Source organism: Mustela putorius, unplaced genomic scaffold (assembly GCF_011764305.1).
Source record: "Mustela putorius furo isolate JIRA1106 unplaced genomic scaffold, ASM1176430v1.1 tig00003962_pilon_pilon_pilon, whole genome shotgun sequence".
Lineage (NCBI taxonomy): Eukaryota > Metazoa > Chordata > Mammalia > Carnivora > Mustelidae > Mustela > Mustela putorius.
In genome coordinates this window covers 14048751-14076515 of record NW_025422106.1, presented here as the reverse complement: position 1 = coordinate 14076515, position 27765 = coordinate 14048751, and the positions used below count along the sequence as shown (strand labels likewise).

At 37.4% G+C, this 27765-nt stretch overlaps 1 protein-coding gene across 11 annotated transcripts in view; it reads left to right on the top strand.

Moving 5' to 3' along the window:
- BCAS3 (BCAS3 microtubule associated cell migration factor) overlaps window positions 1–27765 on the top strand; it is a 584626-nt gene that overhangs the window by 27891 nt on the left and 528970 nt on the right. For all 11 annotated transcript variants that reach the window (XM_013053630.1, XM_045070195.1, XM_004747243.2 and 8 more), the window contains exons 5-6: window positions 20–126; window positions 27005–27086. In XM_013053630.1, coding sequence (XP_012909084.1) covers window positions 20–126; window positions 27005–27086 — 189 coding nt within the window. The remainder of the gene's footprint in view (window positions 1–19; window positions 127–27004; window positions 27087–27765) is intronic.

The window sequence follows — 27765 nt, the reverse complement described above, 5'->3', positions numbered from 1 at the left end:
TGGCTTAATTCTCATGCAGATACATCAAGAAATCTGGAATTTCATGAAATACACAGCACTGGGAATGAGCCACCTCTGCTGATTATGATCGGCTACAGTGATGGAATGCAGGTCTGGAGCATTCCGGTAAGTCTGGAGAAGGTTGAATCCCTAAGATATAATACTGGACAGCATGCTCACTGCTATGAACCCTGGCCATAGTTTCTGTAAGGTCTCATCCATTTACTTCATTAGCAGTTGCCGAGAGGCTGCTGTGTGTGTAACAGGGCACAAAGAACAAGGGGCAAATGAGGGGATAGAGGGGCTGTAAATGATTTTTGATGTCGGGCCAGGGATTGTGGGAATCACCTTACATGCAAGATCTCATTTTTTCATCCTAGTAACTCTGTTGAGTAGGTATTATTATTATTTCCCTCCTTTTTTCCAAAAGAGTGAACAAGCTTATAGAAGGCTTTTTCTTTTGTTTTTTAAAATTAGCAGTCATTAAAAATCAGTGTTTTGAATCAGTTAAAAGTCATGTGGCACAAAATTCTCGAGGTTATGAAAAGTTAAAAAATTCCCTCTTGGGGCACCTGGGTGGCTCAGAGGGTTAAAGCCTCTGCCTTAGGCTCAGGTTATGATCCCAGGGTCCTGGGATCAGGCCCTGCATCCGGGCCCTCTGCTCAGCAGGGAGCCTGCTTCCCCCATCTCTCTGCCTGCCTCTCTGCCTATTTGTGATCTCTCTGTCAAATAAATAAAATCTTAAACAAACAAACAAAAACTCCCTCTCATCCTTGTCTCCCATTTCCTCTTGAGGCACCCTGGGTTTCTTGTTTGCTATGTATCCTTATAGCTATGTTTTATGTAAATAAAAACATAAATAAATTTGTTTCTGCCTCCCTGCCCTCCCTAACAGATGGGAGCACATTATACAACTTAGTCTGTACCTTGCTGTATTGTACTCATAATGTCAGTATTCATAGAGCTTCTTTTATTTTAAAATTGAATTTTAAAAGCTGCATATAATTTCATTATTTGGATTTTCCTTGATTTATATAATTTGTTCCCTATATTGAAAAAGCTTGAGTGTCTCTTTTTTCCTGCGATCATACATAATGATGTAATACAGGAATTTGAACAAAGGTTATTTTATGTCTGTGTATCTATGAAAGATAAATTTCAATTATGATAAGTGTTTAAAATTGCCTAATGTTGGTCCCAGTTTGTCTCTTAAATCCTACATATTCCTCTTTGGGATGACCAAAAATAAAATGTCCTAAAAGAGACGGAGGCTTGGTAGGATCACAGCTGAGTGAACCGTAGTACAGATTGCAAAGTTTGGCTTGTACTTACATTCTGGCCTGGCCGAAATATCTGATCTCTCCAGTGGATGGGGGCGGGGGCGGGGTGGGCGGTGGACTTCTGTTCTGTGGTTCTTTTGCAGTTGGAGGCTCAGGGCTATTTGTACCTTTAATAAATTCACTCACCAAATTTTTCAAACCCCCTTGTGTATGTGTGTGTTTCAGCTAGAGTTTTTCCCACCTCTTCTGTTGGGTAATATCATTCTTCCTTAAAAGGTATATAGGAAAACATAGTATATTATGTTAAATTTAAAGGAATTCAGGATGTTCTTGAGTATAGAATTTGGCCTCAGTGGCATAAAGATTATTAAATAATGATCACATTGGACTTCATCATTCTTTAATAATTTAAGTAAAAAGTTATTTAGTCCTCGATAAGTCACTGCTGATAAACTTTGGTCTTCCATCTAATCATGTAATTATGTATGATACTATTAGTTATTTAGGATTAGGGGTTTTATATTTCTTATTTTTAAAGATTGGCTTTATTTTGCAGAGATAGTATGCTGGTGTGTTGTGAAATGATTGTCCTCTTTCTTTTGCCTTTTGGGATGTGTAGTTGACATTTTTCATGGCCCTGCAATGCTGTTTGTAATTTAAGTATCACACTGAAGGCATAGACAGAGAACTTAAAATTAGGTAGTGGTTTGTTTTTTTTTCCTACCAAGAGTCTAGGTTGTGATCAGGGGAAGAGATTTTGTAAATGTAACTTTTTCTTATTAATAGATACAATATTGTGATCCATTACACTGTTGACAGACTTGAAGGTGGAGGGGAAGCTAGAGCTTTAACAAGAAGGTTGAGGGACGCCTGGGTGGCTCAGTTGGTTAAGCGGCTGCCTTCAGCTCAGGTCATGATCCCAGCATCCTGGGATCGAGTCCCACATCGGGCTCCTTGCTCCGCAGGGGGCCTGCTTCTCCCTCTGACTCTTCCTTCCACTCTGTCTGCCTGTGCTCGCTCTCATTCACTCTCTCTCTGACAAACAAATAAATAAAATCTTTAAAAAAAAAAAACAAAAAAAAAAAAACAAGAAGGTTGAGCCTGTGTGATTAGGGGTGTTGACTGGAATGAGTACATTCCTTTGGTAGTACTCAGGCTACCCACTTGTTCCGGTTATAATTAGAGGTATCAGTTTTAATAGTTTTAAAGTTAACTTGTGTCTATCTCTGAGTGACTTAAAGGTCTTCTGAGTAATTTAAATGACCTCTTTAACATGATTCTTTTTTTTTTTTTTTAAGATTTTTATTTAGTTAGTTTTTAGAGATCACAAGTAGGCAGAGAGGCAGGCAGAGAGAGAGAGGAGGCAGCAGGCTCCCTGCTGAGCAGAGAGCCCGATGCGGGACTTGATCCCAGGACCCTGGGATTATAACCTGAGCCGAAGGCAGAGACTTTAATCCACTGAGCCACCCAGGCGCCCTTTAACGTAATTCTTATGCCTAGATTGCATTTTGAGAGACTCGAATAATCTTTTCTTCATGCAATATTCAGTAGCTGGTTGTTTATTATTGTAGTATTATAGTTCTGTGTGGACTGTTTCAAGAATTAGGAGGTTGGGAAAATGAGCTCCTTCTGTTACATTGATTGTGCTCTTACTATGTTCAAAGCATTTTACAGACACAGAATCTCATCTGTCGTAGACTGTGAGGTAGAAGTTACCCTGTTTCATAGGTGGTAACGTCATATGCTTATAAGAGTTGGAATTGGAATTCAAACCCAGTTCTATCTGACTTCAGGTTCAAAGCCTCTGATCTTAGAGCTGTACTTCATTATTCCCCAAATGTGATAGCAAAAGATATGCCATGCGAGTACTTTGGCAGTTCCGTTTTAGTTTTCATTATGCAAGCTTATGATGAGCCTTCAACTCTTCATCTTTTATAGAGTACTGTGACTGTAACCCATTACTAACTAAACCCTTCCAAAACTTGTTTATCACTTGTCAGTTATTCAGTAATCATTTAAGTGTTACCATGTGCTAGACAGTGGGGAGCTTATGTTGGTCAACCCAGAAATAATCCTGGCTCTTAGGGAATCTTTGCAGACCATAAATCATACTTGCTTTTGAGTACGTGTGAGTGGGCGGAAAGTCAATCCCTGTCCAAGCCATAGCCTGATATTTTTGCTTCAAATTTGTGAAACAGGGTTCCCTTCTCTTGATTTTATATAACCTGTGAGTCTCAGATTAAGAAAGTAAACAGATTACACCTTTAAAAAAATTGTTTATGAATTGCACAAATTTGAACAAGGCCTAAATGGTGTCTCGACATATGGTTAAGTAGAGTACGCTTAGGATCAGAACTGCCCAGAAGTAGTTGCTGTACTGCCCAATTCTCACCACTCTGTATATGGGGTGGCTGGAGGGAAACACCAGCCTTCCCCGCTTTCCCAAGCTGTCAGGTCCCTTCTCTCAACACATCTGATGTCACATAAGAAAGCATGATTATTTGTTGAGGTTCTGGATAAACAGGCCCTTTTCCAACTCATGCCTAACAATCTCATTGCCTCTTTTTGGTCATATAAATAATAGGTTCTCTTGCTTAAAATCCTTAACTTTAAAAAAATCAAGATTGTATGTGGATTAAAAATCGAATAGTTTTTTTTGTGTGTGTGTGATTCATATGAAAAAATAAGCTGTTCTGGGACGCCTGGGTGGCTCGGTTGGTTAAGCAGCTGCCTTCGGCTCAGGTCATGATCCCGGCGTCCTGGGATCGAGTCCCACATCGGGCTCCTTGCTCAGCGGGGAGCCTGCTTCTCCCTCTGCCTCTGCCTGCCATTCTGTCTGCCTGTGCTCGCTCTCTCCCCCCTCTCTCTCTGATAAATAAATAAAATCTTAAAAAAAAAAAAAAAGCTGTTCTGTGCTCTTCCTTCACAATTCCTTGAATTCTATGAGCTGTTATCTCAGTTTTTATTGTAGTCACCTTAATATGTCCTACTTACATTCTTTTTTTTTTTTTAAAGATTTTATTTATTTATTTGACAGAGAGAGATCACAAATAGACAGAGAGGCAGGCAGAGAGAGAGAGAGGGAAGCAGGCTCCCTGCTGAGCAGAGAGCCCGATGTGGGACTCGATTCCAGGACCCTGGGATCATGACCTGAGCTGAAGACAGAGGCTTAACCCACTGAGCCACCCAGGCGCCCCTCCTACTTACATTCTTGATTTTATTTTTTCTCCCAGTGTTACACATAGACCAACTTGGTGCCATGAACTATGAGGACTTAAAAGGTGTTCATTATTGGGGCTTTTGGGTGGCCAGTTGGTTAAGCCTCAAACACTTGATCTCATCTCAGGTCTTGATCTCAGGGTTGTGAGTTCAAGCCCTATGCTGGGCTCCACACTGGTCATGGAGCCTGCTTAAAAAAAGAAAAAGGGAAAAAAAAGGGCATTCATTTATTCATCACAGATCTGGGATAAAATATATATTTTGAGCAAAATAGACATGGTATTTGGTCAAATGGAGCAAGTAGGAAAGGTGGATTTAAATAAAAATAATATGCAACTTACGTTGTAATATGAAGAATAGAATAAGAGATCATAATAATAAGGAAGTGGCCTAGAAATTAAGATTTAGTGAGGGTAAGCTTAGAATAGCATACAGTAAAGTCAGTGGCTCTGAGGTGGAAATGTTCTTTCCTCTATGGTTGGACATTGATTTAGATTTCTTAATTTTTTTTTCTTCTTTAAGAATATTGAGATACATATTTTTATGATCATGTAGTTTGGAGAGATCGATAAAAGTAGATACACCAAGGCTCTTGATAGATTTGCCAGATTGCATTCTTGTAAAGCCATGCCACTTACATTTACCCCATTTATTTATTAATTCATTCACTCAGTGAAGATTTATTGATTGCCTTTTACAAGCCAGACCCTGTTCAAGATGCTGGGAAAACAACAATGAGCAGAACAAAATCATTTTTCTTGTGGATTTTCCATTCTAGGTAGGTGGGGAGGATGATAAAAAGCAAGCATGTAGCATGCTAGCTGGTGATGAGTGTTAGGGTGGGGTGGTGGATGTTGCGGTGGGTTGTTGTATCATACAGGGTGGTCTGGGAAGGGAAGGCCTCTCTCAAAGATCTTTTGAGCAGAAGTGTGAAGGAGTGATCCTTCTGGGTATTTGATGGAGGAACATTCAAAGCCAGTTCTCCGTGCGAGGATTATGTTTCCTCTATATTCAAGAACAGCAAGGAGGCCATTCAGCTGGAGGTGTGCAGGCAAGGTGACGAATGCTGGGGGAGGATGTCTGAGAGGTGGTGGTGGGCTAGAGCTTGGTCAACCATGGATTTCAAAAATTGTAAATGCAGAGCAAAGTTGAAACAATTTTACAGTGGAAACAAGTATATTCACCACCTAGATCGAAGCGTTAAATTTTACGGTACTTCCTTTATTTCACATCCATCTCTTTCAACACATTTTAACATTTATTTAACATGAATTTTTTAAAAGCTTTCATTTATTTATTTGAGAGAGAGAAAGCATGAGAAGGGAGCAGGTATCGGGAGAAGCAGACTCCCCACTGAGCAGGGAGCCCGATGCAGGACTTGATCCTGGGACTTCAGGATCATGACCTGAGCTGAAGGCAGTTGCTTAACCAACTGAGCCACCCAGACGCCCCTCATTCAACACATTTTGAAGTAAATTGAAAACATCAGTAGACTTTCCCCCAGCCACTTTTGTATGCATTAACTAGAATTCAGTATTTGATTAATTTTTGTTAAAGTATATACACAGTTAGATACTGAAATCTTAATAAGTCTACTTCCTTTAAAAAAATTTTTTTTATTGTTTTATGTTAGTCACCATAAAATACATCATTAGTTTTGGATGCAGTTTCCAAGATGCATTGTTTTTGTCCAGGACACAGTGCTCCATGCAATACATCCCCTCCTTAATACCCACCACAACGCTTACCAATACCCCCACCCTCTTCCCCCCTAAAAGCCTCAGATTGATTCTCAGAGTCCACAGTCTTTCATGGTTCATCTCCCCCTCCGGTTTGCCCCAGTTCACTTTTTCTTTCCTTCTAATGTCCTCCGCTCTATTCCTTATGTTCCACAAGTAAGTGAAACCGTATGATAATTGATTTTCTCTACTTGACTTATTTCACTCAGCATAATCTCCTTCAGTCCCATCCATGTTGATGCAAAAGTTGGGTATTCATCCTTTCTGATGGCTGAGTAATAATCCCTTGTGTATATATGGACCACATCTTCTTTATCCATTTGTCTGTTGAAGGGCATCTCGGCTCCTTCCATAATTTGGCTATTGTGGACATTGCCGCTATGAACATTGGGGTACGTGTGGCCCTTTTTTCCACCACATCTGTATTATGTCCATTTCCTAGGCTTTGACAAGTATATACACCTAAGTAACCCAAATCTTTGTCAAGATGTAGAACGTGCTTATCACTGAAGAAATTTCCCTCATCACCTATTACCAATTAAATTTTTTTCTATCCTATGCAGAGGCAACCACTGTTCTCATGTCTTCCCCCACCTTTTTTTTTTTTAAGATTTTATTTATTTATTTATTTGACAGAGATCACAAGTAGGCAGAGAGGCAGGCAGAGAGAGAGAGAAGGGAAGGGAAGCAGGCTCCCTGTTGAGCAGAGAGCTGGATGTAAGTCTCGATCCCATGACCTGAGCCGAAGGCAGAGGCTTTAGCCCACTGAGCCACCCAAGTGCCCCTCTTCCCCCCACTATTGATTCGTATTGCCTGTTTTAGAACTTCCTGTGCTATTATTGTACTGTATGCATTTTTGTGTGTGTAAGGCTTTCTTCACTCAGTGTGTTTGTGAGATTCACCCATATTATTCCTTTTTATTGCTGAATAATACTCCGGTGTATGAACATACCATAGTTTATCCCTTCTCTTAATGATGGACTCTTTACTGCTTTTGCCTTTTCTGACTAAAGCTGCTCTGAAGATCTTCTGTAAGTCTTTTTGTCAAGTGGTGTGTTCATTTCTCTTAGGTAAGGACCTACAAGTGGAATTGCAGCTTCATAGGGTAGGAATGTGGTCGGTTTTATAACAGACATCCAAACCTTTTTCCAAAGTAGTTGTACCATCTTACATTTCCTCTAGCAGTGTACACGTTGTTCCATAACCTCATCAACATTTGGTGTTGTCTGTCTTTTTAATTTTAGCCATTCTGATGGGAGGTACCTTGTGATGGCTAATAATGTTAGAATACTTTTAATGTATTTTTGGCCATTTGAATATCTTTTAGGAATTATCTGTACACTTTTTTTAAAAAATAAAGATTTTATTTATTTATTTGACAGATCACAAGTAGGCAGAGAGGCAGGCAGAGAGAGAGAGGGAGAAGCAGACTCTCCGCTGGGCAGATCCTAGGACCCTGAGATCATGACCTGAGCTGAAGGCAGAGGCTTCTGAGCCACCAAGGCACTCCTATCTGTACATTTTTTTGCTCACTAAAAGTAGTGAGTTGGAGAAGCCATTTGAGGACTTTGTATGATTAGACAGTAATGTGTCTTACAAGAGTAGTGATGGTATGAAGCACAAATGGGAGTGGAAGGATAGTGAGTTTGGTTTTAAGTTTCTGGACTGTGGACTGGTGGTGCTGGTCCACAAACTGGTCATAGTGAAATGTTTGTTGCTGTATGCAACAAAATAAGTGCAGGAAATGAGAGCAAGCTTTTAGACATTGATAGTTATTTGCCAGTTGAACATGATCCAAATATGTGTCTGTTGCTTATGGAAGAGTCTGTGCCAGAATGGAAATTAAAAGATAAATAATCGGGCATTCATAACATGGTTAGACAAACACTGTCAACATGGCATCCAGGTGGAGGAGGGGTTGTTTATGAGAGTGGGTATGTTTTAGATGTTGTGTAGTCATGTGTTATTTCATTTAACACAGACAATCATTTCTATGATTATTAATATTAATTTTAGTGGTTATATGCTCTCTGGACATAGAATGAGATATAGAAGTTTCAGGGAAGAAATTTGAATTGCAGGATGAAGACTTGGATTTATTGATCTTTCAGCCACTATGAACTCATTAAAAATCTTTGAGTAACAAGAAATACATTCCAAAGTCCATATTTAGTAAAGATTTATCTTGCAGTGATGGTCGGATAGATAGAGACTACGGAGAAAAGAAAAGGTTATCAGGCCAGTTAGGAATCAATTTCAGCATTGTCCTAATGTGGGATGTTGTGAACCTGAACTAAATTTGTTGTGGTGGTATCTGGTAAGTTATTAAAGAGGAGAGAAGAGTTAAAGATGTTCCCAGGGTTTTGACTTGGGGCTGGTGTTACCTGGTTACCTAAGGCAAAAATTGCATTGCATAGTATAAGTAATAAAGAATTCTCATTTAAAATATTCAGCGGATAAGAAACCCAAGATATACCTTTATAAAAGTCCTGAGAATTTTCCCTACTTTTTTGATATATGTTTAAATGGCTACTTAGTTTTTGCATCCTCTTTTGAAACTCTTAATATCTTAGAAAATCTTTAAAATGTATTCATTACAACAACTAAAAGGTGACAATTGTGTTGCATGAAGCAGTATATGTATTTAGTTTCAAAGAGTGTTTTTGTTTCAAGTTTTTATTTACATTCTAGTTAATGTACAGTGTAATACTAGTTTCAAGAGTAGAATTCAGTGATTCATCATTTACATATAGCACTCAGTGCTCTTAACAAGTGCCCTTTGGCAAACTACCTTTTCTCAGGTCATAATCTTGGAGTCCGAAGATGCAGTCCCGCATCGGGCTCCCTGCTCTGCAGTGAGTTTGCTTCTTCCTCCCACCCTCCCCTTCTCTCATGCTCTCTCTCTCTCTTAAATAATAAGTAAAATCTTAAAAAACAAAAACAAGTGCCCTCCTTAATCCCCATCACCCATTCAGTCTATCCCCCTTCCTACTTCCCCTCCAGCACCAAAATCTTAACTCATGTATATTTTAGCTTCAGTAAGTCAGCTACTGGAGTGCTTAATCTTGGAGCTTTGACTGTACTTCAAAAGTAATGACACTAGGTGTCGCTAACACATTGGGTTAAGAAGAGTGCTGCCGTTCCCTTGAAGTATTTGCCCTCAAGCTTTTAGTATCTGTAGCTTTACACTTAAGCTTTTGAGAAACATGGCTCTAAAGCCATGTTTGAGGGCATAGTTGAGGTAAATACCAATTAGTCTATTATTTATTAGACATTGGGTGCCAATAGACCTTGCCATGTCAAGATTGCTAGCCAGGAAACAATTTTTATGAGTTTCATTTGGGAGCAATATAAAGTCCATGATTTGGGATAACTGGCAAGCAGAGAAAGTTTGAATATGGATCTGAATCAAAAAATTGTGTTCGTTGAGAATGAGGCCTTATTTTGTTGTGTCCAGTCTCTTGTTACTGGGAAGAGAAATAAAGGACGGTTTTTTAGTCATCTGTGGTGGAAGACCTTTGGGATTCATGCAGTGAATAAAAGCAAAAATGAAGAATAATGTTGAAATAACTTATAGAATCCACCTGTACTAATGGAGAAAATGCTTTTGCTTCAAATATATTTCCTACCGTGTCTCTTTAGAGAAATCTTGCATCTGAAGTTTAATCTTTCCTTATGTTTTTATAGTGGCTTTATGGGCTTTTGTTGATTTCATACCCACTCTGAGTTTGAAATTTATTATCATAAATTGGAATCTTTCTTGTTTGAAATATTTTTGATGTTTTTCTATGCTAAAGCAGAAGATAGTCTTTGGACACAAAGGACATAAGCAGAGTTATGAGTTTGTAGAAGGCAGTTTTTTCCTCTTGTTTATTTTATTTATTTTATTGAGTATAGTAAATATCATAAAGTACACAGATCTTAAGTGTACAGATTGAATTTTTATATATGTATACAACCTATACATCACTCAGAATAAGATAGAGAATGTTCCCAGTAACTCTGAAGAGTCCCTCTTCCCTTTTAATACTGTCCTCCTTGTAACTCCAAGTAACCAGTATTCTAACTTCTGTAACAGAAACTAGTTTTTCTGTTCTTGAACTTCATAAAAAAAAATATGGTCAGAGATAATACAGTCTGTATTCTTTTATGTCTGGCTTCTTTCTATTAGCAGTATGGCTATGGGATTCTTTTTTTTTTTTTTTAAAGATTTTTTTTATTTATTTGACACAGAGAGAGAGCACAAGTAGGCAGAGAGGTAGGTGGTGGGCGGGTGGGTGGAAAGCAGGCTCCCCGCTGAGCAGAGAGCCCAATGTGGGGCTTGATCCCAGGACCCTGAAATCACTACCTGAGCTGAAGGCAGAGGCTTAACCCACTGAGCCACCCAGGCGCCCCTGGTTATGGGATTCTTTCATGTTCTTCTGTGTAGCAATAATTTGTTCTTATTTTTTTCTGTGTAGTATCTTATGACGAATACAACACATTCTAAAAAGTCCCTTATATATCCAATAGTCATTTTTGTTTCTGGTTTTTGAGTATTATGAATGAAGTGACTCTGAAAGTTGATATATATGTTTCTTGGTGGACATATACTGCACCCATTTCTCTTGTATATATAGACCTAGAGTAGATTTGCTATGTCATAGTGTAGATGTATGTTTAACTTTAGTACAGAGAGCCAGTTTTCCAAAGTACTTTTACTGGGGTACCTGGATGGCTCAGTCATTAAGTGGCTGCCTGCAGCCCCATATTGGGCTCCCTGCTCAATGGGAAGCCCGTTTCTCCCTCTCCCACTCCCCCTACTTGTGTTCCCTCTCTCACTCTCTCTCTGTTGAATAAATAAATAAATAAAATCTTTAAAAAGGCACTTTTATCAATATGTATGCCCACTAGCAATGTATGAAAGTTTCATTTGCTCTCTATTTCTCATTGGCCCTTGGTATTTTCAGCTTTTAAAATTTTAACCATTCTGGTAGGTATGTACCAGTATCTCATTGTGGAGTTTTAAAGATGCTTTTCATTTTGCAGTAATTTTAAACTTACAGGAAATTTTACAAGGTATGCCTTGATTTACCAGCTATAGACATTTTGCCCCATTTGCTGTATTATTTTCTCAGTTTTTTTATTTGTGAAGATTTTTTCTGAACCATTTATCAGTAGGAGAAACCATGTACACCTTTTCTATAAATAACTCATTATATATTTCCTAAGAATAAGCATATTATCTTACACAAACATAGCACTGTCAAAACCAGGACATTTATATTTGATAAAATACTGTTATGTTATGTTCAATCCATCTTCCGTTTTCATCATTTGTCTTAATGTCTCCTTTGTAGGTATTCTTAGATTTTCACTTTCTTAATGTTATTATTATTATTTTTTAAAAATTTTATTTATTTACTTGACACAGAGAGAGAGAGATCACAAGCAGGCAGAGCAGCAGGTAGAGGGAGAGGGAGAAGCAGGCTCCGGCCAAGCAGAGAGCCCGATGTGGGGCTCGATCCCAGGACCCTGAGATCATGACCTGAGCTGAAGGCAGACACTTAACCGATTGAGCCACCCAGGTGCCCTAATGTTGTTCTTTGATGACAGAAATGTGGATCAGATTTTAAGTGGTTTATTCTGTTAATGCTTTTTGTATTCTTGTTTATTCTAAAACCATGAAGATATTCTCCTATATTTTCTTTTTACCTTTTTAAAGATTTATTTATTTATTTGAGAGAGAGAGAGAGAGACTCTCAAGCAGACTCTGTACTGAGCACAGAGCCCGACATGGGGCTCAATCCCGTGACCCTGAGATCACCGCCTGAGCTGAAACCAAGAGTCCAATGTTTAACTGACTGAGTCATCTGGGCGCCCCTCATATATTTTTTGTCAGAGGTTGTTTTTATCTTTAGGTTTATGCTTCATCTGAAATTTTTTGTGTATAGTGTGAGACAGGGGTCAAGGCTCCTTTTACTTAAAACAAAACAAAACAAAACAAAACAAAAACCTAATTGATCCAGCACCATTTCCTGAAAAGACCATTCTCTCCCCTCTTAAGTGCAGTAATACCATATATATGTAGGTAATTTTTGCCCTCTCTGTTGTCTATTTTTAACTATTTTTGAATTGATTTTTAAGATCCTTTTGTTTTGAAATAATTATAGACTCATGGGAAGTTGCATAGTCTTATTTAGAATCCTGTGTATCCTTCGCCCAGCTTCCCCCAAAGATGACATCTTATATAAACTATAGTACAGTATCAAAACCAGGAAAGAGACAATTACATTAATTTTTAAAAAATTTTGTAGTTCATTTTTTCCAATTTTTATGTAGATATAATTGACCTACTACATAGATTTTTAACACCATAAATTGTGATCATTTTGCTGGTTTGACCTATATTTAAGTGTACTGATAGGATATGAACCCTATCAGATTTTCATCTGTAGACACGATGAGTAATCTTGAAATGGAGTCCCAGTATTTTTAATTGACCATATATTAATATTCTTTAAGTCTGGTTTGGGGATTATTTACAGCTAGAGGAAGAGTGTACATTGATCATATAGTTCTCATATTCTGTGCCTTTGCTTTCTGTTCTTTTTCTTTATGTGTACTTTCCTAGTTTAAAAGTATTGGTCAGCTTGATGGGAACTAATAAGAAGTGATAACAAAACTTAAAAAAATGATTGTTTTAGAGGGTTAACACTATTTTAAATAGGAAATTATCTAAAAATATAAGACATGAAAATATGCAAATATAAATTTTATGATTGTGACTCAATCTTGCCATTATTGACATTTTAGACCAGAGGATTCTTTGTTATGGGGGGGCTGGCCTTGTACATTGCAGGATATGTAGCTACATCTGTTGCCTCTGTCTGCTAGATGTCCGAAGCAACTCCCTGTGACAATTAAGGATGTCCTCCTCTGATTTAGAACCTCTTCAGGTTGTGAACCATGACTCTAGAGGAAATTCTGGTTTAAACCACTGGCTTAGATGTATATAATTTAAGGGGGAAAAGTTGTGTGTATTTAAGAATATCAGGGATTTATTCTGTGTGTGTGTGTGTGTGTGTGTGTGTAATTAGCCTATGAGTTCTAGTATTTTCTGGGAGTCTTGATTTTGCATTAGCAGTTGGGAGAGTTCTTTCTTTTTAATTGCTATTTTATTTAAAAAATTTTATTGATTTATTTGTCAGAGAGAATATGCATTAGGCAGAGGGAGAAGCAAGAACCCTGATGTTGGACTTGATCTCAGGACTCTGGGATATGACCTTAGCTGAAAGCAGATGCTTAATTGACTGAGCCACCCAGGCATCCCACAGTTGGGAGAATTCTTTGTAAGCCTCTCTATAACTGTGGTCATATCTTTTTATTTTTTAAAGATTTATTTATTTTTAGAGAGAGAGAACACATGTGGGCATGTGTGCATCAGAGAGGGGAGGGGAAAAGGGAGAGGGAGAGAGAGGATTTCAAGCAGATTCTGAACTGAGCATAGAACCCAATGTGGGGCTCATCTCATGACCCTGAGATCATGACCTGAGCTAAAACCAAGAGTCAGTTGCTGAACTGACTGAGCCACCCAGGCTCCTGGGGCTCTGGTCATATCTTAATGGCTTTTATATATCTGGTGCCAAGTAAATTGTCTGGCAGTTAGTTGTTACATCTGTGTGTTCATTTATATATGTATGTGTATATGTACACATATATGTATGTGTGTATATGTTTAGTAGATGTGTTTCAAGATGTCAGTCTTTTGCTGAATATTTTCATCTAAGGGGGTCAATTCAGAAAGACCCAAATTAAATTTCATAATCATTTGCTATTTGCTCATGTCCCATTCCATTCCTATTCTATCCCCTCTTCCTAAAATCTCTATTTTTGTTAATTAATAGCACCATAATTTTTCTCTTCAGCCACACTGAAACTTTAGGGCCTATGCCCTAAATATAACTAAGACCTAATACAAATATAACTAAGACCTAATACAAATATAACTAAGACCTAAGCCTTGAAGAGATCATATTCTACTTGTGTGAGATGTCGCTACTTAATTGCAGTCTGTATCAGTGCTTCCCAAATGGGATTGCTTTTGCCCCCAAAGAGACATTTGGCCATGTTTGTGGACATGTTTTATTGTCATGATTGGAAGTTGCTACTGGCATCTAGTGGGTAAAAGCTAGAGATGCTGCTGAGCATCCTATAATGTCCAGGACAACTTCTACAACACAGAATTGTCCCTTCCAAAATATCAGTAAGGCTGAGTTTGAGAAACTTTGGCCTATGAGATCAGAGTTACAGTGGAGGCATGGATAAAGTGCTATAGAGCACAGAGTAGTGATGAGATGCCTGGGAGAGTTTTGACGCTTGTGCTGCCTAGTGATGTTTCATAATGTTAATATAAATATTAGCATCTATAATTGGAATGATCAGAATATACCATATACATTATTTTAGGTACATTGACTATTATTCTTTATTATCTTGTCAATTTTACTATTTTTTAAAGAGATTTTCTTTTACTTTTAAGTAATCTCTACACCCATCATGGGCTTGAACTCGAAATGCTGAGATCAAGAGTTGCATGCTCCACTGTCTGAGCCAGCCAGGAGCTCCTCAACTTACTATTCAGTGTTATTCTCATTTTATAGATAAAAAATTAAAGCTCACGTTTAACCTCTACAAACGCACAACCTCTCCACTATCAACATTCCACATCAGTAATCCCCTTTATCTTTGGTTTAACTTTCCATGATTTCAGTTACCCACAGTCAGCTGTCCAAAACCAGATGATCATCCTTCTGACATATTGTCAGGAAGTCAGTAGTAGGGCACCTGGGTGGCTCAATCAGTTATGCGTCTGCCTTTGGCACAGGTCATGATCCCAGGATCCTGGGATCCAGGTCTCCACTGGACTCCCTGCTCAGTGGGGAGCCTGTTTCTCCCTCTCCCTCTGCCGTTCCCCCTGCTTGTGCTTTCTCTCTAATAAATAAATAAAATCTTGAAAAAAAAGGTCAGTAATCTAACACTCGATGACAATGCCTCCATCATTCACCTTACCTTACCTCATCACGTAGGTGTTTTATCATCTCATGTCATCTCAAGTAGAGTAAGTACAGTACAATGGGATGTTTTGAGAGAGAGAGAGAGAGGTATTCCCATAACTTCTGTTACAGTATATTGTGATAGTTATATTTTATTATTATTGTTAATCTCTTACTGTGTCTAATTTATAAATTAAACTTCATCATGGCTCATATGTATTGGAGAAAACATGGTATACATAGGATTTCTTACTATTCACAGTTTTAAGCATCCACTGGAGGTCTTGGAATATATTGCTCATAGAAAGGGTGGGGGGCTACTGTATAGTTTCGCCTTTCCAGAATGTCATATGGTTGTAATCATATAGCATGTGGCTTCTTTCACTCAGATTGGCTTCTTTCACTTAGTAATATGCATGTAAGCCCAAGTCTTTTTATGGCTTGTTGGCTCATTTCTTTTTAGTGCTGAATAATATTCCATTGTCTGGATGGACTATAATTTATGATAGATACCTTTAAAAAATTAAGATATACTATAAAATGTACAGATCTCAAATCTGTGGTTTGACGACTGTGTGTATGTTTATGTAATTATATATATTGTGTGTACTCATACATGAATAAATGAAAGTGCTATTGAGAACAAAATGTAGAACATTTTTCTTACTCAGAAAGCTCCCCAGTCAGTATTCCCTTCCCTCCCGACAGGATAAAAAATATTTTGGCCATAGATTAGTTTTGCCTAATTTTCATAATCATTTGCTGAACTTCATATTAATAGAGTTAATTGAACTTCATATTAATAGAGGCACACAGTATATATTCCTTTGTATCTGTCTTTTTTCACTCAGTGTATGTTTTAGATTCATCCATGTTCTTGCATGTTGCAATAGTTTGTATTTTTAATTTATTACTGTGTTAGAGTCTGCTGATTAACTATACCAATTTGTTTAGCTATTCCCTTTAAAAAAAAAAAGATTTTATTTGTCAGAGAGAGAGAGAGGGAGAGGGAGAAAGCATGCACAAGCAAAGGGAGAGGCAGGCATAGGGAGAAACAGGCTCCCTACTCACATAGGGCTCCATCCCAGGACCCTGGGATCATGACCTAAGCTGAAGGCAGACACTGAACCGACTGAGCCATCCTGGCGCCCCATGTTTAGCTATTCTCCTTTTGGTGGGCATTTGTGTTTCTGTAATGAATACAGCTTTTCTGAACATAATTGTAGATATATGTGCTCCATTTTCCCTTTTTTGGGGGGGGGTGGCAAAAGGAGAGGGAGAGAGAAAGAATCTTAAGCAGGCTCCATTCCCAGCGTGGAGCCCATCATGGGGCTCGGTCTTATGACTATGAGATCATGACCTGAGCCAAAATCAAAAGTCAGAAGCTTAACTGACTGAGCCACCCAGGCACCCCATGTGTGCTCTGTTTTTGAGTATGTACCTAAGAATAGAATTCCTGGGTCACAGGTTAGGCACATATTTAACTTGATTAGAAACTGCTTACAGGGGCATCATAATCCCAGGGTCCTAGGATCGAGCCCCACATCAGGCTCCCTACTCAGCGGGAAGTCTGCTTCTCCCTCTCCCACTCTCCTGCTTGTGTTCCCTCTCTCACTGTCTCTCTCTGTGTCTTATAAATAGATAGACTCTTTAAAAAAAATTGCTTACAGTTTTTCAGAGGGGTTGTATTATTATACGCTTCTACCTGCATTATCTGAGAGTTCTGGTTGCTCCACTTCCTGCTGCCATTGGGGGTGTCAGTCATTTTTTATCATCTTCTCAATCTTACAAGTTCGAATGATGCCTATTTTATAGAAGAAAAACCTTAGGCTTCTATTTAATATAATGTTTCTCTTTGGTTAGATATCCATTGCAAAACTATCTTCAATCAACAGATTATATCAGGATAGGTTTACAATACCAATGAAATATGACAAACTCAGTCTTTTAGAAGTGGAAAAAGGCTGTAAGCCAGAATTGGCTTATCTGTAGCACTGTTTTCTCTCTCTTTCCAATTGGACATGTATTCCACACAAAATAAAATAACAAGTTAAAGGGAATCCAGTTTGTGTGTGTGAGTGATGATGAAGTGTTTATGACAGCTGCTAGGCTGACACTCTGTGTAATGGTGTTACATTGACTTCTGAACACCTTCCAGTCTGCCTCCAGTCGTGTGTGTCTGTGTAGTCTGAGTGGTTTTACATTAACATCTACCCTGAGTAAGATCTTTTGACTACAGAAGTGTTACTTGCAAATGGAAGATACCATTAGGGCTGCTTCAAAGCTTGGGATGGTATGTGGACTGGTGGTGCCAAAGCAGTGGCTGGGGTTTTGAAGTGTAATGTCTGAATCTGTGTTGCATAACCAAAGGAACGTGTGAGTTTAAACGGCCTTTCTTTGATCTTCCTTTCAAAAATCAGGGAAGGGGAAAGGTGAAAGTCGCCTTAAAATACTACTCTCTATGTGTGTGAAAATTTGGAAGTATGAAAATATGATTACAAGTTCCATTCATTATTTTTGTTCTGTGGTTTTCATATTGTTCTTGAAACTCACTTCCTTCTTTCCTCCAGTTTTATATTTTGAATTTAGTGTCAAGACCAAAATATAGACTCAGCTGCTGTCTGCTTTATGTGGTTAGCAAATATCTGCTCTATAAGTTGTTAGTCCTCAAAAATATGTGTTTTAGGTGGTTTTTGTGGTTTGCATTTTTTTTTCTTGATGGCATACAGAGTAGGTTACAGAGATACTGACACTCTGACATTAACTTAATCACTTGTGGTTAGTTAGGCAAAAATAAAACAAAAACGTTGTCCCTGCCTTCCTCCTAATGTTAGGAGCTTTCAAAAGAATGACTTTTTTTTTTTTTTTAATTATTAGAAGTACTTTCTTCAAACTATGCTATCTTAAGTTTTTGAAATTGCTAGAACAAGTGTGACACATAAAATAACGCCCTGGCAATGACTTGTTAGTGAAAAAAAGGCCCAAGTTTAAAAATGGTTTTGAGGGGCGCCTGGGTAGCTTAGTGGGTTAAAGCCTCTGCCTTCGGCTCAGGTCATGATCTCAGGGTTCTGGGATGGAGCCCGCATGGGGCTCTCTGCTCAGCAGGGAGCCTGTTTCCCTCTCACTCTCTGCCTGCCTCTCTGCCTACTTGTGATCTCTGTCAAATAAATAAAATCTTGAAAAAAAAGGTTTTGAATACAGTATATTCATAGGAGATTCTAATGCCTCTAGTCTTGTCATTTTGGGGGAATATTGTTCTTTGTGTCCTCAGATCTAAAATGAAAATATATCATCAAACTGACTCACAGGGTGATGCTAGAGAGAGACTATCAGCTCTTAATAGAAATTGCTTTGAAGTTATAATAGTCACTCATGTAGTTAGTACAGTCCTTTTGTTACTTATTAGTTGAATACCTAAGTATTAGATGACACTTCTCACTTCATTCCATATCTCCCTTTATATTTTTTACCTTTCCTCTCTAAAAAAATATATTGCCATGACTTTTTAAGGTAAAAAAACAGTCATGAAGCAGCCTTCTTTTTACAGAATTTCTTCATCAGTTCAGTTGTGTGGTCTGTTTGATTAGCAAATATGTAACAATTAGTATCTATACACTTGTACATTTAAATCAGCTAAGTGAGTTCTTTTGTTGCTTTAAAAACTGAATTCCTTAGTATAAGACCTCATCACCTTTTCATTCTCACTCTGTATTTTTACCTCTTATCCTTATTATTTGGGGGGTTATTAGGGAAGGTTAATTTATGGAATTTCCACATTTTCCCATGTCTATATCAATATCTATATAAATTAATAGACTTTATTTTTATACATTTACATCAAAATTATTTTTTGTGTAATTATTTTTATGTAATTATTTTTTTATTTTTTATACATTTACATGAAAATTAAGTAGAAAGTACAGAGAATTCCTGTATCCCCTCACCATTCCTGTTTGCCCCTTAGTAAGGCACATTTATTAAAATTAATGAACCAATATTGATAAATTATTAATAATGTAAGTTACAGTTTACATTTTCTCCTCAATTATAAATTTTTTATTTGGTGTTACCTTTTAAGTTTAAAACTAGTGAAACAATGCTCTTTTTTCAGGAACTTCATTTCAGTTGTGTTTGTCTGGTTAGTGCATGTGGAACAGTTAGAAAGATTGCTAGCTCTACATTTGAATATTTAAATGGTCTGTTCTTACATCACAGTTGGTTAGGAAACCTGTCACAGGTAAAAACATCAGATAAACTCCTAAAGGTTGGAGTGAGTGTGGGATAGTTGCCAGAAAGGCTGGAGATTGCCCTCTTCTTGAGTGTAAGTGTGAAGCGTAGTGTGATAAAAACTGCAGTACAGATGATATGCTCCTTCCCACCTTGGTAAAAGTACTTTTATTGAGAGCTGTAAAACATAGGAAGTAATATACCGGGAGGTTCAAGAATGAGTTGTAGCAAATGTGTTTTATGATATGGTATTATAAATTTCCAGACATGAAGTATTAATAACATGCTTTGAGAATAGTGGGGGCAAGTCTAATTTATGCCCAATACCATTAACATTGAATAATGAGGCCAATACAGGCCCAGTCATTTTATTCATCCATTCATTTAGTAACATCTTGATTTAACTATGTTTAAGGTTACATCTTTTAAACACACAATTTAGTCATCACTGTTGCCCTTTTTTTTTTTTAATTTTTTCAAGATTTTATTTATTTATTTATTTGACAGACAGAGATCACAAGTAGGCAGAGAGGCAGGCAGAGAGAGGGGGAGAAGCAGGCTCCCCGCTGAGCAGAGAGCCCGATGTGGGGCTCAATCCAAGGACCCTGGGATCATGACCTGAACCAAAGGCAGAGGCTTTAGCCCACTGAGCCACCCAGGCACCCCACTCCTTATTATTTTTTTTTTTTAAAGATTTTATTTATTTATCTGACAGAGAGAGATTACAGGTAGGTAGAGAGGCTGGCAGAGAGAGAGAGAGAGAGAGAGAGAGAAGCAGGCTCCCTGCCGAGCAGAGAGCCCGATGTGGGACTCGATCCCAGGACCCTGAGATCATGACCTGAGCCGAAGGCAGCGGCTTAATCCACTGAGCCACCCAGGTGCCCCACCCACTCCTTATTTTAAAGCTAACTCATATTTAGCAAATTTGTATAGTTAGTAAATTATTTTCTACTAAAATAAACTGCCAGAATATTTGATGTTGCTGTGTGGTATTTGTCACCGATGATCCTGGCATATTGTTATGTATTTGGCATTGTTGCCATAGGCCATGATTTTGGGAAAAGAATAAAACTTCCAGGGCCCCCCTTGTTGGCTTGCTCAGACTTCCCAGGGGGAACGAAAGCCATTACTAGTTTGGAGCACTCTGATATGAAAGATATTTTCGATTGAAAGTCAGGATGTGCGTGAGATAACACAGGGAATACTTTTTCTTCTGTTGTCTTTCTTGTCTGGTGTCTTGGTTTTCAATTTGTATTTCTAGCCTGGAAATCATCTGCTATATATGGCATAGCCATTTTGGAAAAAAAAAATAGACAAGCTCTTTTAAATATTTTTATTTTAAAGGTGAAAACTTGTGAAAGTATTTATCAAGAAAAAAATTTATCATTATCTTTTGTTTGAATTGCTTGAGTTATAAGGAAATACATAGTTATTTTTATATGTTTCCTATCTTAAACAGGGACTGAATTTGCTTTGAATATTTGTATGAATTTTTACAAATCAATATTTTTCACTTCAAGAGGTGGATATCATGTTGGTATAACTCAACTAGCATTTCTTAGTTTGGGGAAAAGTTTACTCATTACTGGATTTGGAATTAAGATATGAAATAGATTAGTAGGAAAAGTTCTATCTTTTTCTTGAAATGAGTTCTTGAATCTCATTCATATTCTGAACTGCTTGTCATAAATACATCTAGAAATTGAGGGTCCTTCAGGACAAAATTCTTACGTCATTTGCCTTGACGGAGAGTCACTATAATAAAGACTGTTTATATAGTTAGTTTGAGGCAGCATTGCTTTTCAGAAGATACTGATCTGCATTTCATTCACTGTGCAAAATAGATTTAAATCCATAATCCTTTAGAAGCAGGCAACTGTAGTGGGCAGGATACTTTAACAGTCATTCGTGGAATAGTATAACTACTGAATTCCAGTAAGCAAATGAAAAGACATTTGATCAACCTCTTCAGTCTTGAAGAAAATGATTAAAACCACAATGATGGTCCCATTGAACACCCACCAGAATGGCTGATACAAAACGTTGGTGAGGATATAGAGCAGGTAGAACTCTTTTACATTGCTGGTAGAAGTGTAAATTTGTACAGTCACTGTAGAAAACAATTTTGTTGAAATCTACAAAATATGCACATATGCATATGGGAGCAATTCTCCTAGCAGACATATACCCAGAAGAAATACATATGTGTGTTTGCTAAACAGAATGTGCAAGAATATTCATAGCAGTGTTCTTTATAGTATTATTTAAAAAATGGTAAAATCATGGCTCTTATACAACTGTAAAATGAACAAGTTATAGATTTTATTTAACTCATTAATAAATGAGGTATTATTTGGCAAGTTGTTACAGCTGGATCAGAGGAGTATCTTAAGAACTGATTCAGGCAATTAGGGGAATACTGAAATGAACTTGTTATGAGATGCAAACTTGGTTAATATACTATTGAAACTAAAATGTACTGCCTGGAATAATCTTTTTTATAGAGGCAATTCAATTGTATCTCTTCCAAACAAAATTCATTTGCATTTCTGTGGACAAGAGTCAGTAACATTACTATTGGTTTTCTGTAACTTACAGTATTGCAAAATAACCCATTCAAAAGAAAGGTGCAGATGTCTATAGAACCAAATAACCCCAAAGGGTCCATTAGACACTCCTGGTAATCTATTGAAAGGACATACAGTAATTTTTTTTCTTACTTGAAAGTTTTTTGCAATTTCTTCTGTCATCTTATGAGCCCAGAACTAGAAACAACCCAGTAGTCCACCAAGGATAAAATGGTTAAATTGTAGTATTATTCATGCAGTGGAAATCTGTATAGCAACAGGGATAAGAAAAAGGTACAATTAAAAAAAGAAGGATGCCTGGGTGGCTTGGTTGGTTGAACGGCTGCCTTCGGCCCAGGTCATGATCCTGGGGTCCAGGATCGAGTCTCACACTGGGCTCCCTGTTCCGAGGAGAGCCTGCTTCTCCCTCTCCCTCTTTCTGCTGCTCTGCCTTGTTGTGTTATCAAATAAATAAATAAAAATCTTAAAAAAAAAAGAAAAAAGTACAATCATATGCCACAATATGGATGAATTTCATGCACATGTAAGGTGCACAAGAAGCCATTTGCAGAAGAGTACATACTGTGTGATTTTGCATAAAATTAAATGAGTAAAACTTGTGTGTAATGCATTAGTGGTTATGATTATTCTGGAGTTGGGTTTGTGACTGGGAAGGTATGTGGAGGAACCTTCTGAGTATCATGTTCTGTTTCTTGATGATTATGCTGGTAACAGAGGTATATTAACATGGAAAATTCACTAAGCTGTACATAGATGTATGATTTATGTGTTATTTCTGTGTTGGTTATTTTTCAACAAAGTTTGCTAAAAAGAATCAACTTGCAGACACAGTTCTCCAATTTGGCAAGTATCTAAAAGGGGAATTGGGGGTATAAATATGTACTCTTGTCTTGATTCTTAGTCATTACGGAGCATTATTATTATTATTTTTTAAATTTTTAAATATTTTATTTATTATTTATTTGACAGACAGAGATCACAAGTAGGCAGAGAGGCAGACAGAGAGAGAGGAAGGGAAGCAGGCTCCCTGCCTAGCAGAGAGCCCAATATGGGGCTCCCTCCCAGGACCCCGGGATCATGACTTGAACCGAAGGCAGAGGCTTTAACCCACAGAGTCACCCAGGAGCCCCAAGCATTATTATTACTGTTGTTAGTATTTGATTGACTTTTCTGTTCTGTAGTCAGATACCTTTGAAAAGTCATCACAATTTCAGAAAAAAGTTTAGTTCTGAGGGCTAGATGACCTTCCTTTGCTTTTAGAATTCTCTAACGGTAGTTATAAAGCTCTCCCACAACTTTTATAGCCCTTTCTTTGTGTGTATTATTGTCTCGGCTGTTATAATTTCCTTTTGCTGTAGATTGAGCTGTGAGATTCTAGACTTGTACTCCCCCCAACTTTTTTGGTTTGGTATGTAATTTGCATATTTTCACCATGCGAAAGCTATTTTCTATGGTTGGAAAAGATTTTTTTCCTACAGTGTGAACAAATCATTCTTTGTTCTCCTTATTGTGCTTCCAAACTGGTACGTCCGGTTTATGCTCCAAACAACAAAAGTCTGTCATCAGAAATTAAAATGCCAGTAAGAACAAAGGCAGAGACCCATGAGGAACTCTTGGAGAGGTTTCCTCCCTGTTTGCTCCTCTCCCCAAGTTACCACCGTTGCCAGGAAGTTGGAACATTGCTTGGTACACTCCTTCTTGTAGTTCTGCCCTAGTATTTATTATTGTTGGATTAGAAATGAACTTACAGCTCCTGGTAATTCTTGTCAGGATATATAAAACCCTCATCTCTGAGATTTTTTGCCATTTTCAATTAGCTCTTTTTAAGAGATGTAAAAATCACTGTGAAAACCATTAAAAAAGTTAATCAGTTTTGACACTCATTTATTTGAGAGCAGAATTACCAGGGAACATACTGTATGAAATTATTAGAGGCAATTGAAAGCGGCAGCTAAACCTGAGCCTGTAAGGACTTATCCATTTTGTGTTCTTTCTAAAATGTGCACACGTCACGTCTTTATCTGTATATATTTTGTTGGCAGTTCTGTTCTGAAATAGCATTCCAGTGTAGCAGTTGTGCACACAGTTGGGAGAGTTCTCTCCAAGTTTGACATTTGCGACTCCCTTAGTATACTTTAGAATTAGGCTTCTAACAATCTTGATTTTAACATATTCACAAATATCTGTGATAAATAGTGATAGGATGTTTCTTCATCCTTATGTCAATTAAAGAGTTTAGAATTTAACTTAGAGGTAATAAAGGATGGGTAATAAACGCAGGGTGCATTTTGTAATCATTCCTAATGTTCTTTCTTACCTGTTGCTGTACATTTAAAGAGGGATTTAGAGTAGAAGCTAGGAATAGAATAGAGCATTTAGAGGTCTGTTTTGAAAGCTGTTATGCTGAGGAGCATGGTGTGCTCTAATTTCAAAATGTTTTTTAATGTCCGAGTAAGCTCTTGTGTATTAAATCCAGTGTTAAACATTTATCGTATTGTGAGAATGCCGAGACAGCTTGCCTTATTCTTCATTATTTAGTGTAATTTAGTACATATCTCAGTTAAATATGATTAGACTTTTTTTTTAACTTTAAGATTTATTTCATAAAACCAAAAGCTACATGCTAGACCTGTGGCATATAGCAATAAAGTACAGAGCAGATTTTGTGTCAGAATACCATGACTTGTATTTGTTATAGTGAAAGTATTTTTCATTGCTCTGAATTAAAATTTCAGTGCAAGTTCAAAGAGATCATGATTTTTAGATTTCAGAGAATGTATGGTTACTGCCCTGGGTGGGAGTTTGAACAAGACTTTTAAGACTTCTAGATTTTAAATTTTGTTCTCTAATAGTAAACTGTAGACTTAAGAACTACAGTATACGATAGCCCTATTTTTCATGTAGAAAATTAATATCCACAAAGGAATTTGTAGAGCGCTCCATTCTTATCTTCTGCTATCCTGAGTTTATGGCTTTGGTATGTTTAATTGGTGATAGGTGGTGCTGTTGTTGCACAGTTAGTGTGAAGAGCCTAGCATTCCTCAAATCTTCTGCATCCCACGTGTTCCAGAGGGATTCGCCACTGTGGCCCATGAATGAGTTGAAATAATTTTTGTAAGCAAAATGAATATGATGTATCTTTAGGTATCCTGATAATTCAACATTTATAAGAAACAAAATATTTATAGTTTGCAGGTCTTAAATTCAGATAGAAGACAAGCTGAAGAGCTGAAAAAGCAGTTAACTTAAAGACAGCGCAGCAGATACACAGTTTAATATTGAAAGCTTTAGAAGCCATTTATCTTTTATGCATTATTCTAAACTGCTTGTTTGGCAGGTCCATTAAAAAACTACCATCAGCGTGTTTCCTCTGTTGATTGTTTATTACATTTGTCATCAGTTCTTGGGTATTTAGAACTGGTTTTATCTTTTTTGCCATTTTCCCTGTCTGATATCACTTAAGAATTATGGAAATGTGGGACACCTGGGTGGTTCAGCTGGTTAGGTGTCTGCTTTTGGCTCCTGTCATGATCCCAGGGTCGTAGGATCCAACTCTCTGCTCTCTGAGCTCCCTGCTCAGTGGGGCGCCTGGTTTTACCTTTGCCTGCTTGTGTACTCTCTGTCTCTGGCAAATAAATTGAATCTTAAAAAGAAAAAAAATATGGAAATGTATTGGGAACTACATTACCACTTAAAGCAGTCTGGAAAGCCTTTCCTAACTAATTCTAATTTAATCTGCTCAATACTTCAATTAGCCACAAAGTGTTTCCTTGAGCTGCTAGTTTTGAAAAGCGATTGTTTTCACACTCAACACATACATTGTCATATCTCTTTTTCCTTTGGGCTAATAGACTTCTGTACTTTCTGTATCTGAGAAATAACTTCGGTACAGCTCAAAACAATCTGACATTCATGCAGTGTTTGATCTAGGTGTATAATAAAAATGATGACATTTAAAGGTGCTTACATATTACTTTTGTAATTCATAGAATATTGAAATTACAAGTATCTTTGAGGTCCTTTAGCCCCTTTACCTTTTCAGTTTGTACATGCAAACGAATATGGGCTTAGGAGAGGTGGGGGGAGTGGGGAGATGTTGATCACAGAGTAAGGGTTAGTTACATAGCATGAGTAAGTCTAGGGATCTAATGTTCACGCACGATGACTGTAGTTAGTAACACTGTACTAAATACTGGAAAACCGGTGCTCTCATCATACAACAAGGTAACTGAGGAGATGGCTGCAGTGATCATTTTATCATATATGTATATTAAATCATCACGTTGTACACCTTAAATACATACAATTTTCATCCAAAATATATTTTTAAAAATATAGGTATATATAAGTTAAATGATTTATTCAAAGTGCTTAACAGGTAGGTAGTTGCAGGACCCTGACCGGTAGGTCATTCACATTTACTACAGTGTTCTTTGCAATTTGTTTTGCTTTTTCTCATTTACAACATATTTACAAAAGTTACTACCACATTTAAGTTCTGCTTTTCAGAATACTAAGAGTATTTACCTTTTTCTTACATGGAAAGCTTTGTACTGATTTAAAAAATCGTAACTGCTTTGCTGTAAAATGAGAGGCAATTCTGCAGGAACTGAATAGACTTATAGTAGTTTATTAAAGAAAAGAATTACAGACTTCAAGAACAGATCATTCATTTTCCTATTTATGTCAAGTGTGAGGAAATGAAAATCTCTTCATTTTCTCAAAATATTTGTGGTAATTTAAGCATGAATATACCTAATGTGTGTGAACAACCATAAATGTGTGTATTTGTGTGCATGTGTGCATTTATTACATTTCAGACAAAAAAAGTAATAAAATTTAGGAGATCTTGTTTTCTTATAATCATGTTCTGACCTGCATTTTCATTTACTGAAATTTTTTGTCTTCTCATGCAGATCAGTGGGGAAGCACAGGAGCTCTTTTCTGTTCGACATGGCCCCATTCGAGCGGCTAGAATCTTGCCTGCTCCGCAGTTTGGTGAGTGTAGCTCTTAAGAAAAAACAAATCATTCAGGAGTTTCTCTTTTATTGGTCTTGGACTACAGACAGCAAGAATGATAACTAAAGTCTATTTTCCTCCAAGTGCCGGTACCCTTCCCTTCCTCCTCACAAGATAAACTCCTGTTTGTCAGTTGAGATGGAAATAGGTAATCTTAACCAATTCAATATGGCCATTCACATTCTACTGTGGTTTTGATTTATCTTCAACCACTTTGATCTCGATTTAGCCTCTGACTTTGCTGGCTCTGTCTTGAAGCCCTCTTCTCTCTTGGTTTGCATGGCATTACTCTTCCCAGATCCCTTCCTTGCTGTCTGTGCTGCTTTTGTTACGTTTCTGGCTTAGCTTTCTTCTGTGGGTATTCCCCAAGTCTCTGTTGTTCTCATGTCTTTGCTCTTCTTAGTTATTCTTACTGCCCTGGCGAGGTTGGTTTTCACCATTATCTTGCTTGTAGATGAGTCTGCTGTCTGCATTTCCAGCTATGTCAGAAGTACACTTTCGGGCTTCTGACCTTCCGTCTCTGCTTTAAAAAGTAATACTTCTTAATGCTTAAATGTTGTATTTAGATATTATGTATGTTTTGTTTTTATTATTTTTTTAAAATCAAATACATGTTTAAATGACACCTAGTAGTTGGGTGCCTGAATAACTCCTGGCA